This window comes from Periplaneta americana, chromosome 6 (assembly GCF_040183065.1).
Source record: "Periplaneta americana isolate PAMFEO1 chromosome 6, P.americana_PAMFEO1_priV1, whole genome shotgun sequence".
In the NCBI taxonomy this organism is placed as follows: Eukaryota; Metazoa; Arthropoda; class Insecta; order Blattodea; family Blattidae; genus Periplaneta; species Periplaneta americana.
In genome coordinates this window covers 113,521,023-113,535,923 of record NC_091122.1, presented here as the reverse complement: position 1 = coordinate 113,535,923, position 14,901 = coordinate 113,521,023, and the positions used below count along the sequence as shown (strand labels likewise).

Genomic DNA, 14,901 nt, shown 5'->3' with positions numbered 1-14,901 from the left:
CTATGGAATGAACATATATCTTTTGTCTGTAATAAGTATTTTCGAGTTTTGTTAAGTTCTTCGGAGACTTGTAAATTGTTGAAGTCAACAAGTTATTATGAATGTATATTTTGGTCTCTTTCATTATCATTTATTGTGTGGTGTACACATTTGGGGCCATTCGTCTAGTGCCAGCAAGATTTTTATATTGCAGAAAAGAGCTTTACGTATCATGGCAAGAAAATCTTTTTCTGAACATTGTAGAAGTTCATTTATTAATTATAAAATACTAACTTTTGCTGACTTTTATACGAGAAAAATGTGTGTATAAATATTGTAGAAGATCAACCATTCATGATTACGGTACTGGGTCATGTGATGATTTGAGTTTTAAATATTACTTCCAAAGTACTGAAAAGTTGGGAAATTATGGGAATAAAATCTTTTAGTGCCTTATGTGTTAACACCAAATGTTTTGCTCTTTCCTATTTTAAAAAAGTTCTCTTAAAATGGTTAACTGATAAGGCTTTTTACACTGTTGACGAGTTCTTTAATATGGAGGTGAATGATCTTCTCTTTTAATTTTTAATAAAATTCGTAATTAATGTTTAATTTGTAATGTTTCTTTTTAACGAAGCCTATTGTAATTTTAATTATTAAATGGCCAATAAAATATTATTATTATTTTTATTACTCGTATTATTGCTATTATTATTATTATTATTGATATTATTATTATTATTGATATTATTATTATTATTATTATTATTATTATTATTATTATTATTATTATTATTATTATTATTATTATTATTAGGTTTTATAGGATTTACAGTGGGCAACACAAGACTGTCAAATTTACTCTGAATGAAAATAACTGAGACACGGTTTTTGACATTTATAGTGGAAAAGATGAGACAGGATCAGATTTATTCGAATTTACACTGGATAAAAATAACCTTGGCGGATTTTGTGGTATTTGTAATAAACAAGAGAAGAATGGGAATTGTTTTCTCGGATTTATCTTGAATAAAATAGGCCTAAGTGATACAGGTTTTTTGTGGTTTATGATGTTCAAAATAGGTCTGAGACAAGTTTTCTTGAATTTATCTTGAATAAAATAAGTGAAGCAGGTTTTCTGGGATTTGTAATGAACAAGACAGCTGGGGCATGTTTTCACGGATTTACCTCGAGTAAAATAAGTGAGACAGATTTTCTGGAGTTTATAATACGCAAAACAACTCTGGGATTTACCTTGGATAAAAATAACTCAGGCAGGTTTTCTGGACTCTATAATGGAAGAAACAACACTAGACTAGTTTTTTTTCAGATTTATTCTGCATATAAACAACAAATGCAGATTTTCTGGAATTATAAAGGATAAGTCAAGAATGGAGTGTGTTTCCGGAATTTACCTTGAATAAAGTAACAGGGGCAGACTCTTTAACATTCATCGTACAACAATAACTGAATCAGGACAGATTTGTCGTAATATTTTCGCTTCTTCTGAAATAATTCCACCATTTTCTTACAATACGTGACAACGTGCATTAAACAGCACGTTTTATATTACCATGAGTGCAACTATATAGGAGTAATGTAATAATGTAATCTTTGCAGGCGTTTGTTCATCGGCTAAAGTAGCCTACTGACTTTTCACGTCGGAAAGCCAAGTTAAAGTCCCAGGAAATATGAAGGAAGGCACAATTCACGCTGAAAAGCACGTGCTTATGACACTTCCAAGGACTTTAGAAATTATTCTACCACAATAAATTCAATGACGTAAGTATATTTACGAACTGCGATAAAAAGGATCCAAATGTGATGATGTCAACTAACTAGCTGTTTATGTATATGAAAAAATCTACCTCCCTGTACCAGTACGTATACATATTGAATGAACGTTGTAACTGTAAATATCCATATACTGACGCTGAAACTTATACATGGACAGAAATACAGGCATGCATTACAGATAAACAGACAGAAAGCCTTCTCCAAATGAAATCTCTTCGTTTCCACTTGTGGGACCCACAGTTTCAGAGGATGTCTGTTTTATTAATGGCACGCCTTTGCAATAAAGTGTGGTGGTATCAGAATCTGCATAAATTATATTCTAAGTTCATGGGCAAGCAGAAGCCGAAAGGGTTCCACAGCAACGGGCATGATTTCTTAAACAGTTGAACACCTATTCTCTGCCCCGCTGGAAAGATTCTACAGTGCTGTGAGAGTTTACATATGACTATTACATTTGTACGTCTTAATCGACGTCAGTCAGGAACTCCATCACGTGTGAGAAGGGAAGCAATCAGCTTCAGAGGAGAAATATATCTTATCTCTCGAATTGTTTCCAAATTAATAGAGCTCAGCAATGAGAGTGTAGCCTACTTTCCTTCCGCATACACACGCAACGCTACGACAATCACTATTCCATAGTCAAATAAGCGGTATCATGATGAAAGATGATGACATGGATTTCCATTATAAGTGTTACGTGTTTTGTGCAAATTATGCGATTTTTGATTGAAAATGTCTCAAAATTCATCCGTCTGCCTCTTTACTAAGATTTAAAACATGCTTTAAATGTGTTTATGCTCGATCATGCCGAAATGTAGTAATTATACACCTGGTAGCAGCCCTTTAATGGACCTCATTAAAGTACACCTATTCATTAAAGTTCAGGTTTTCCACCAATCAGAAATCACCAATGTAGCAATATGAAAGCGCAAGTATCGATTATTCTCGGATATGCAATCGAAAGACAACTAGCGAAACGTCACGGAGGCTGGAAATCCAATACTCTCGCAGAAGGTATGTTCTGTTACTATAATAATTAGCGTTAATTGTAAATAATATTCAAATAAATTGAATTTGTCATCTCGTTTTTCAATGTCTAAATCAATTTCCAGGTTATATCAAGATTAATGTTCATTTTACTCTCTGGATTATATCAAGGTCAATGACATTTGTTCCTCGGAAAAAATCAATACTTTCGCGTCTGCGCACATCTCACAATTTACGAGATATTGCACAAGGGCACTTCCGCTTCCCAGTCAGATAAGAATAATATGAATACTTATGAATAATTTCAAGTTAGAAATATGGTCGAGCATAAAAAGTCGTATGAAACTTGCCTATAATGGTAATTAAGACGCTCGTATGAAAATTATGAAACGAGCGCAAGCAAGTTTCATAAACATACTCGCGTCTTAATTACTACCATTATAGGCTCGTTGCATAATGTACTATTCTCAGGCCTTCGGCGAAACTACTGAAAAATTAAATTATATTTTTAAAGAAATGTTAATGATCCTTTGAAAGTATAACACGTGACTGTTTTCGTACGCTTGATGGGATGAAACTATCCCGACGAGTTTCATTAAACGAACATAATACATTTCCTATTACTTATTTTAAGTTGGTAGTCATATAGATCTACAATGCACGTAACACTGGATGATATGAATGCATATCTGGACTTGACAGATCCGGCATCGACCTTTTCTATAGAGTGAATATATATTTCTGTCTTGTCCTTTACGGAGGGAAAGGTATAACATATTAATCTATTATGAACATTGGTCAGTGTTATGTACAAAGCGTGTGACCCGTTACGAAGAAAGAACCGCACAAAAGTGTTATTTGGAAGCTCGATACAACCGTTGCGCAACAAAAAATAACTAAACTGAATCGTGTTTGTCAATCCAACTAATGTAGAAGCTTTGTAAGTTAATTACGGCAAAGCTGTAACAGAAACTATCCAAACAAATATACTAATTATTTACGACATGAAAAGACAAGGCACAAGATATTTCGAAACACATATGCCACCCTTTTCTTCAAGATAATTCAACACTACAAGAACAAGGAATTTCGCACGTATAATTCCTTGTTATTTCGCACGTATAATTTCCGTGACAAGAGTACAGTATTAAAAGTCTGTGATTATACAGGGACACCATTTAATTTTTACTAACATTTTTAATATTAACCTGGCTATACCTTTAGAGAACCGAAAACACAGTTTGCTATCCCCTTCCCCGACTGTAGTTCGATGATACTGGCGTAAAACACAAACAAATCACTCTATTAGGTATAGGAGGGAAGAAAAGTAGTTCATCCATTTACGTAAACTAGGAAATATCGCGATTTTGAGTTCGATAATTTTCATTAGGTTTTTGTTTAATCAAAATACAGTACTATATTAAGAATAAGTGTTTTTACTCACGAACTGAGTTATCCATGCGAAGGTATTCATTATGCAGTGTATGTTATACTGTCTACAGCACATTACCGTACAATATAGAGAAAGAAGTTAAATTGAAAAATAATCATATGCCTAATATAAATATTTAAACACATTTTTGAAAATGGTGGCCGTTCATTTCGATACAGGCTTCAGTTCTTTTGTGCATATTATAGCACTATACACTATTGCATCTAATTCCAATTGCCAGTTTCGTCCTTCGTACTAGTAACTCATGTTGAAATAATTCTGTACCAACTCTATAAAAGAATACCTTACGTACTGTAAATTCAATCTTCACTTCTGCCCGACCCGCACAGATAAAATTACTCAGACATGCTATCTACTGTCCATCCAAGTGGTTATGCAGCAGGATCGTAGAAAGGGAGAAAATCACGTGACAGTCAATTACTTAACGAGGCCCTTCTATTACATAAAGCTCTTTCGTCACTGGAAAACGCGAACATATTTCTGGAACGTAATATACTCACTAACTTAATGCTGTTTACTGTGTGAAGGACAGTTGGAACGTCATTAGTAGAAGGGGTGGGAGTGAAGTACATTAAAAACTCAGGTACAATAAAAATTGAAGTAAAAATAAAATGATGTCCCTGTATTTGTCCTTCATATTTATGACAGCCAAAGAACAAGAAATTTGTGAACACGTGTACCAATTAATTATCTTTAAATTACTTAAGACAGCATAAAAGCAAGGAATCTGAAAAAAAGTGAAAATGTTATTGAACTTCAAATCGTTAACAACAGCTCAAGAACAAGGAATCTGAGAAGTAGTGATAATAAAATTATTGACCATCAAATTATTTACGAGAGCACAAAAAAGGGAATCTGAGGAAAACTGAGAAGTACTGAAACTAGAATAACACAGCTATTAGAATCTAACTCCGAGATCCCTAAATACTAACAGAACACAATAAAGTGGGTTACTTTTTTCAGTACCAGTTAAGACGATACAACTATTACATGAACTACATCTGAGACACATGCTTTTTGCCTACTCACCTGAAGGTTCGCTCTCCCACATGTTGGATCTTGTTGCTCATAAGACGCAGGGACTCGATCTGAGAACCTCCTAGGGCCTCGTTTTCAAGTGCCTCGAGGCCAGAGTTGACAACATCCATGTGTGCCACCTGACCCCCCGGCAAGTCTGCAACACAATGAACCATTTATTTAGACTGCGGGCTATGGCAACAGAATGCCTGTAGCATACTGTCGGGCGTTTACAGAAAAACAAATTTGTTTCAAAGCTCACAAAACTGATCTAAACGTAATCCTCTTCCATCACTTTCACATATCAGCACATCACTTGAAATATAATGTTGCTTATATTCATTATGGTTCTTTTATCGCTTTCATTTTGCCAGTGCTGTGTCAGAGTATGAAAATATGCGGTACCCATAAGATTACAAACAAGGATAAATACTTAAAAATACTTTTTAGCCTTTGTACCGTGTCATACGAGCAGCATCTAGACATGGACACAGTCGTGGTTTCGTAACTACATCATCAGAAAAAGGAAGGAATGCGAGACCTATCTGTTGAATCCTTTACCAAGAGAAATTCTCAAAGACTGAACAGACTATAAAACTGACAACTCAGCAATTCTAATATGTGTTAAATGTCTAATTATAATGCGCAGACGAGTCAGTAAGTTACAAATCGAAGTAGCGACCTACATTTTAGAATGAGGAGCCTGAAACTATCACCGATAGATCACAGTACTACCCATGCGTCAAGGCAATCGATGTGCATAAAAGCGGCACAAGCAAAACAAGGAAGCAGCAATTGAAAGATGCCGGTATCTCAGCACAATATACCATTGGCTGCATTCAGCCGAGACAGCACTAATTCAGCTATTCCTTTTGGCCGAGTTACAGAAACCGTGAGTTACTGAACGACTAGAATGCAAAATGCCCGCTGTGTTTACAAAGAAAGACGCCATTGTTCCGTCTACTCCGGAATATAAGATACCATTGGTTGTTGCCTACCCCCTCCACTTTCACTGCTTGCAGCAAACTTGCAGCGAAGAAAATTTTGCTACGAAAAATGGCGACCGCTATTTCAGTGCTTTCGGTCAGCAAGGAGTTCAATGCTGTCGCTATTTCAGTGCTACCTCAGCGCTGTCCCGGCTAGAGATGGCCGATATTTCACAAACCGATATTTTGTCACAGGTATTTTTTTGTCACAGATAAACCTGTGACTTATGACGCGAAATATCTGTGCCAAAATATCGCTATCGAAATCTGCTCCGTATTCAGTACTCTGTGACCGTTGCAACGTCTGTGACTGATATTTTCTCCTCTACGTCGTGGGTTTGTGCATGCGCATGATACAATAACAGCAATCGGGCGGTGGTATTTGATTATTTTTTTCTTGATATTTTGTTCTATATTATTTTTTTCAAAGTGATGATGTGTTGCAAAGTTATTAGCGGCATTATAATAATATAATCATGAATCTGACATTTTGTTTTCATATTAAGTCTGAATATATGTTTTATAAATATGTTATATATTCCCCCGAGATCTTCACATTTTCATATTACTGTGAATTTATATTAATGTATAAGTATTTTCCACTCAATTTTTAAGCAATAACAATATTTTTTTAGTTATATTATTAATTACAAACAGAATAGTTACAGAAGCCTACAGTATTTTAATAACTTTAACTGTATTTCTCTCATTTATTTATGATCCAGTTTTAATGTATAGCTCTAACACGAACAGTGCAGGGTAGTATTAATTAAAATAATTAAACTTAAAATAAAATTATTTGTAATAAGTTCATTACCGGTATGTTGTTTATGGTTATTAACTCTTAGGAAATCGCACAGTGCTTCCTAACATTGGTACTCGTGTGGGATGTTATTTCAGCCCAATTAATAGGCCTAATCAATGTTCTAAACTTGATATTTAGTGATATTTATCTAGATATTGTTAAAATCATCAACTTGCAAGTAATTTTCAACTTTTAAATATGGGGGAGTTAGCAAAAATTGTCAATTTTATAAATTCCAAAAAGATCTGACATCTAGTAGACACTACTCCATCAAATCGTTCTCATTGTCCTTGCACACTTTTAAAATAGGCCTACACTTACACATAAATGGGATAATTAATTACATTGGAAAATAAGGGGTATCAAACGTAAATCATGTTAATTCACTCTGTGTCACTGAACGTTATGCTCTTCCGAACTTTCGAAGCATTTCTCAGAAGCCGACAACAGCACCTATAGAATTAAAACCTAACGAGACAAAACTGGCTAATATGATAGGCAACTATTTTGGCTAAACTAACCTTGAGGTAGTTTCCTTCGTATTCCCCTTATATACCTTGCATATACGAATCTGTGACAAGTTAGATTTGGTTAGTTTAGGCCTTGTTATGCCTTGGATATACGATCAACTGCATCTCCACAAACAATCAAATTCAACGATTTTCACTTCCGAAATCACCGAAACTACCTCAGCGCTAGTTCAACCCGAGCAACTGTCTCTCCACAAAAAAAAATCCTTATAAATGCAATGATTTTCACATCCGAAATTGCCGAAACTACTTCAGCGATAGTTTCACCATCTTATTATAAATGATATAGTGATTACACGATTTAAATAATAATACAGTTGGTTACCAATACTTTATCTTGTGTAAAATCCTGTCTGAACAACTGTTTTGTTTTGTAATTATTTTCCATTGTTTTTCCGAATACTTATGTTTCGTTCATTTTTATTCTGACTCAATATTACAATGTTAATGCACGACTTAAAATAATTTATCGATTATATTATATACAATAAAAGGAAACAATTTTTAAAACGATTAGGATAATCACATAACCTCAATTTCTCCGTACCCAACTACATTAAAAAATTATCAACTGATTCCATATCTACAATCAACTACGATATAACCTCTTGGTATATGAGGTTAACTTTTTACATGTTACTGTTCAGTTAGATTAGTATTTATTTGTTAATGGTACATGTACATAATTTATTTGTTGAATTTTCCCATATAAACCACTAAAGTGTGGCGTGTATAGAGAAATCGTATTCACATTGCACTGCTCTTCAATATTTCCTGTTAATTTTTATCGGTGTGACAAAATATCGGTATAATTCATGCATATTGTGCTTACTTAGCGATATAAAATATCGGTGCGACAAAATCACCGATAAAAGTCACAGATATTTAATTGTCACAGTCACAGTTGTCACAGATACTTGAAAATATCGTTTAAGCTCAATTCTAGTCCCGGCTGAATGCAGCCATTGTCGGGCAGCGCTTCTTTGTGCAGCTTTTCTGGGCAAAATATCTGGCTGCTAAGGATATTAATAAAGAAATGCAGCCCATGAATGTTATTACCGGTCACGTGAAGTAGTGTACAGTTGCTTGTAGAAGTTCTTTGAAGGATGGACAAATATAGAACACCGAGTCGGTCGGACAGCGAACACAGTAGCCTATGTCAGGGAGAAAAATGTGTAACAAGTTGGCGAAGTGATCCGAGCAGGCAGGATGAAGGTTACGATATGCTAGCCCAGATAGTCACACGTGATAAGTTTTGTGTGTAGCATTACCAGCCGGAGATGAAGCTTGCATGAATGCTTGGATCAAGTCTCCAATAGCACACTCGTGCACAGGTACCGCCATATTGAAACTGCTGTTTATTTGTTTCACTTGTGCGCACATTAATAATACTGCCATCTAGCGGCGATAGCTTTAGTAGCCTCATTCAAAAATATAGGTAGTTATCTGACTCTTATATGAACATAGGCTTATTATAAGCGTACCTATCTCGAGTGGTCGCCGCTAGCCAACTACGGATACATTGCGGCCTGCTGGTTTATTGTGGTAATCTTTGTAGGTTACGCTATTACTATGATGTACCGAAGTACATATGATATTTACGTGCAGGAATTCTGAGTTATCGTATGATGAATGATGGGTAGAACGGAGAAAAATTCTCTCCGCCACAGGTACTCGGACCCTGGTTTTCAGTTCTACGTGCTGACGCTTTAACTAGGTCACACCGGATACCAGTTACGATGCCGGATTGAATCCTCTAAGTTTAAGTTCCACCTCTCATTCCGTCGGATCCCGGCCACATAGTCACTCGTAATGAGTGCACCTCTGTACATAATGTGTTGGACACTGTCACACATCTGTGACACAGTACATAAGGGTTGGCCACTAAAGGAAAACTAAGAGGCGGAGCTTAAACTGAGAGGATTCAATCCGGCATTGGAACTGGAATCCGGTGTGACTTAGTAAAGCGTCAGCACGTAGAGCCGAAAACCCGGGTTCGAGTCACGGTGACGGAGAGAATTTCTCTTCGTTCCATCCATCCTTCATCATAGGTTACGCTATGTTTTCCGCTACCATAATTATCTCCAAGAATTTTAGCTTTCATATTTTATATGCTTATTCACTCATATCAGTGTTTTTTTTAATATAAGGCATTCTAAATTTGCGAGACTCCTTGGCAATGTGATCAACAACGACCACAATCGCTTAAGACAAGTAGGGCAAACGTGAATCAAGGAACCCACTCTGTTCCAGTGGAAGGGAACAGAATTGCATTTTATTTTCAGGTTTCAAACTCTGATTCGCCGGATTTGCTGCACAATATGTCAAATTTTATCAGTTACTATCAAAAACAAAAGTAAGTAAATGGAGAAAACCTTACTAGCAACATATAAATTATGAACTGTGACGGATGTACGTTTTCCATTCTAGTGAGGTACAGGGTTCATAATTATAACAAAGCTTCCTGCAGCTTTATGAATAGTGCAAACACGTCTAAAAACTTTTCAAAGTTAATTAAAAGAGGAAAATTAATCTCCCTGCATTCGAATCTCTGCCTTCAACGTATGAAGTAGAGACAAAAAATTCGAAAATGAACATGATAATTATAGTTGTACACGCAGAGCACAGCATCATACAAGTTGATATTAATTTCAGAAACGGTAGCATAACGTAATTCCACTTTAATACACGAGGTTAGCTACGACAGGCGCTGTGTTTACTCATTATTATCTAGAGACTGTTTGCAGTATGTGGAGAAGAGGTAGAGCATTAAATATTAAAAAAAGAGGGAGCTAGAACAATAGTAAATAATAAATTCTGTGACGAATGTATAAATGACAGAAAAGATATATCATTATAAACAAAATATGAGAAAATTAAGTAAATACTGAGATATAGCTACAGAGTAAGGAAGAAAACTAACATTAAGAACAGAAAGAAATTAAATTAAAAATTATATAGAAGCAAGCAGGTGGAAGAATAGAATACACAAAATTGATATAGTAGAGAATAAGGAAAACAGAAGGAGAACCCAAGAAAAGGAAGACAATACATTTCTGACCGCGAAAAACACCAGGATTTCAATTATCTCATTTTCTATTAAGAATATCTTGTTTTATATAGAATCCATTAATAAAACTACTTTTATAACCCAAGAACCTACAAAATGTATGAATACTTAAATTTCCACGACAGAAACCATAACCATAGTGCTTCTGTATGAAACATATGAAGTATTACGCAGCAACACTAAACTATACTCTTTCACACGACAATGAAAATACTTCAGTGTGTCATTAGAAAAGTTCTCGAAAGCCCGTAACTCTCACAATAATATAATTTCTGCCAAAATATCTTTATTTATTAAAATATCCGTTCCTAAATTCAAGGTTTGGCGTGTTCAGATATATGTCTAGAAACCTCTCATTTACTTTTAATTGCAATTATATATTATTTTGAAAAACTTTTCATGCGAGATTATATTGATATGAATATTTTAGAAATTAATATTTTTTAACTGTTCTTCCATTACAATTCTAAGAAACACAATTTTAATTATATTTTAATTAATATTGATAAAAAAACTTATTTTCTGCTCTGAAGCTACTGTACGTACAGATCTTGTATTTTGCATACATCGCCTATAGGCTACTCATATATTGTATGAAGATACGTTTTCGTCAAAATAACGCCAATGTTCATTCACACGGTAGAAATTAATTTTAGCACTGTAACTACGAGAAGTAGGTAAAAAAACCAGTCAGAGGAGATATGATCAATGAGAAAATATGTTTCCATAATAAACTTGAATAATTTGTAAAATTATGGAGAACTCTTGTGGTCAAAATTGTAATTTTCTTGATATTAAATATTTTAAAGGAATCAAATCTGATCATTAGAAATCCAAAGATTTTGTTTAAATTTTGTAAAAAGTAATAATAAATAAATATAAATAAGTAAATAAATAAACAAACCAACAAATAACTAAATAAATAAATGTGTGTTTTTATACTCACCAGGCAGCTTGGAAAAGGGCACGCCAACGCAGCTGATATCCTTTACACTTTCGAGAGACTTCGGAGTCGTGAAGTGGATGCCTCGGGTATCACCTCCCCCGAACTTGCACGAGCACATGGAGTTGAAGGTGCAGGGGGCAACCTGCTGCCCCTGGTGTGGAGGAGCGAAGGCTGCCATCACCAGCACTACCATCGTCACGCGGACCGACATCTGCAAGTAACATAGAAGCCATTACTACTGCACAGTTATATAATTTGCAGTTTCTTCGCGCATTTCTTCGTTTTTACGTTACCAGTAGAGTAAGTATACCGATGCTTAAAAAATCACAATTCGAGAGTTCCTAGCAAATACATGTTTTGTGAATGCCTTATAATGAAAAAGTGGTTTTGGACATGTTCTCTCTCTCTACCTATCAGCATGAAACAATTCCTCCTGAACTATTATCAGATTTCTTCGTATTCAATATGAAGAATGTAAAGGAATAATGACGTTTCGTAAATTTAGAAAGTTGTAGAAAGCGATTTGGTGAACATTTGTCCTTAAGGAGTTCACGGTCGAAAATGACAAATAGTGGATCCATAGTAGGGTGGAGTCAATCTATACATGAAATTGTTTTTATATGTTTTCTAAATATAATAGTAGGTGCAAAAACCTGTATTTTTACTTAACTTCGGAATGTGAAAAGTATGGAGTTTCTATATTTAATTTTTGAGATGTTCCAAGGTCTTTGAAGTTTCGTAAAATTTTCATTTTTCTGGCTCTTTGTAGATATATTTGTTCTATAATTTTGTTTTTCATTGCATAGCTAATGAATTGCTGTAAAATCACATATATAAACTTTATTTGGAAGACTCTAAATTGGGGTTGCAGTATGCAGTATTTTTGAGGAGATCCAAAGGGACAAAATATATATTCCTTTATATAAAATATTTCAGCCCATTAATTTTTAGAGATAAATTTATTCTTGTTTTCTTTTTCATTTCTTTCTGACTGGTAACTAAATCAACAAGTCCAATAATCATCCTTCTTTCTGTTCTTTGCTCTAGTAAAACACTCTTTCTTGTTTTGGAACACGGCGGTCTTCATCATAATTAGGCCTACAGTATTATATTTTTTGCATTTGCAACTGCATATGTCAAACAGTTTGTTTGCTTCTTCTTTGAATTTTGCAATGTTGTCAATTTAGTTGTCGTCACTATGTCGTTTCTTACAAGGCTTCATTATGTTTGTGCATTGATCATGGTAAGCACGGATCAGTTGTAATATTCTTGTATGACTGACTTTCGGAATTTATGCTTTTACTTGGATTTCCTTAGTTTTGATAGCAACTCTTTCTGAAATCTCTCCAACAGTAGATTCTTTTGATTTGAAGTCAGATTTTAATTCATTTTTGATCCATAGATATTTCATTACGTCATGATAGATAGGTAATTGTGATGGATTCAGCCCTTTTTGCATTGCGAATACAGGGTAGAAGGTCAGATTTCTTGTATTAATATTAGAAATATTCTGATTCAAATGCACTGCAATGTAAGAAAAATGAATTTCCATTAATTTAATCTTATTAATTATATCATACGTAAGAGTTTTGTGATTACTCCCAATTTTCTTATAAATTGAGGTTTCTGTGACACTTCACGATGAAACAACAAGGGACCAAAATTATGCAGAGTCTTTTACCATGTATTTTTTAACATGTACCTGGTATCTTGTTTACATTAAATCACTGGACAATGTTCTCTCGCTAAAAAATTTGAACCTCAAAATTTTGTGAAAATTTCAAAATATGATGCTCTTGAGGTATTCTAAATATTATACTAGACAATGCTCTAAAGGCGAGCTGCTGATCAATGCTAGACATCAACGTGTACGACACGCTTTGGCGACATCGTTAAAAACTTTAAATTGGGAGATTCATGAGGAAGTACATTGTGTATCATCAGATGGTTCTTACAGACGGGCAGACATTATTGCTATTAATGGACGCTTAAAACGGGCTCTTGTTCTTGACCCTACTATCCGTTTCGAAAGGAACCTAAATCAAGCCACCGAAGTTCATACTGAGAAGAAGTCTATATATGAACCCTTGTCTGCCGTATCTTTCTTAAAATACAACGTCTCTCTTAAACAATGGTCTGTCTTTGGTTTGCTGTTTGGCAGTAGAGGTTCAATTACAAAATTCACATGGAATTATCTTAAGGACTTCACATTTCTTTTGATTATGTAATGTCTATTCCTATAAATATTATCAAGGATTCTCTTCAAATATTACATCATCATCATCTCTATTTTTATTAATCCACTTATATTATTTGTCTTCAACAATTAACTTTTTTTTTTCTTTAATATTTCAAATCACATTATACTGTAAATGTTTATTGTATTCAGGACCCTTGTGGTCACTCAAATTCTTTGAGCTGATATCTTTAATGAATAACCAAAATAAGTTGCATTGTTCTTTATGATATCACCTCACAACCTTTCCCTGGTATTACATTTTGATTCAATTAACTTTATATTTTCACTCCACCCTAATCCACAGCCCTAATAATAATGATTATGAATCATGTCACTACCAATCATCACAAATAAAAAGAGCCAGAGTAATTGAAGTATTGAGAACTTATTGCTTACAATTTAAAATTTAACTCTCTCGAACATATACAAACTCTAAACTGGCTACGGCTAAATGAACGTAGAAATTTTCATTTCCTTGTTTTCCTTTTCCAAGTCCTTCACACCTCTACAACTACTTACCTTGCCTCCCGCTTCAGTTACCTATCATCGTATTACAATCTCTACAAATGCAAGCAAAATAGCCAAGCCATACCAACACATAAGACATAATCGTATTCATCATCATACACAATCTCGCTATTGAGCTTGTGAAATACCCTGCCCAATGACATCAGAAACTGTGGGAATTTAACAATATTCAAAAACAAACTTATTAACTATTTTCTTACTGCGTAGAGTGCAATTTTTATTTATTTATTTATTTATTTATTTATTTATTTATTTATTTATTTATTTACTGCAAGAGTCTGATCCGTTGCTAAGCGAGTAACGTCAGAATAGTGTGAATAACTCATTACAGTTGCTAAGCAACTGACACCAGTTGTTGAGATTTTCGTAACGTTTTATTCATTTGACACTCGAGCATAAACATTTCAGGGTCAGGCTCATCCATTGCTGAGCAAGTGACATCAGAATAATGTGAATAGCTCATCCCAGTCGCTAAGCAACTGACATCAGATGTTCAGATTTTCGTAATTTTTTTTTTCAGTTGACACTCGAGCATAAACTTTTCACGTTAAAAATGTATAAATT

General features: G+C 34.4%; 1 protein-coding gene across 1 annotated transcript in view; it reads right to left on the bottom strand.

The window, feature by feature from the left end:
* LOC138701649 (chaoptin) overlaps positions 1-14,901 on the bottom strand; it is a 1,160,966-nt gene that overhangs the window by 311,997 nt on the left and 834,068 nt on the right. The window contains exons 4-5 of the mRNA XM_069828762.1: positions 11,571-11,781; positions 5,246-5,390 (exon numbers count right to left, since the gene is read on the bottom strand). Coding sequence (XP_069684863.1) covers positions 5,246-5,390; positions 11,571-11,781 — 356 coding nt within the window. The remainder of the gene's footprint in view (positions 1-5,245; positions 5,391-11,570; positions 11,782-14,901) is intronic.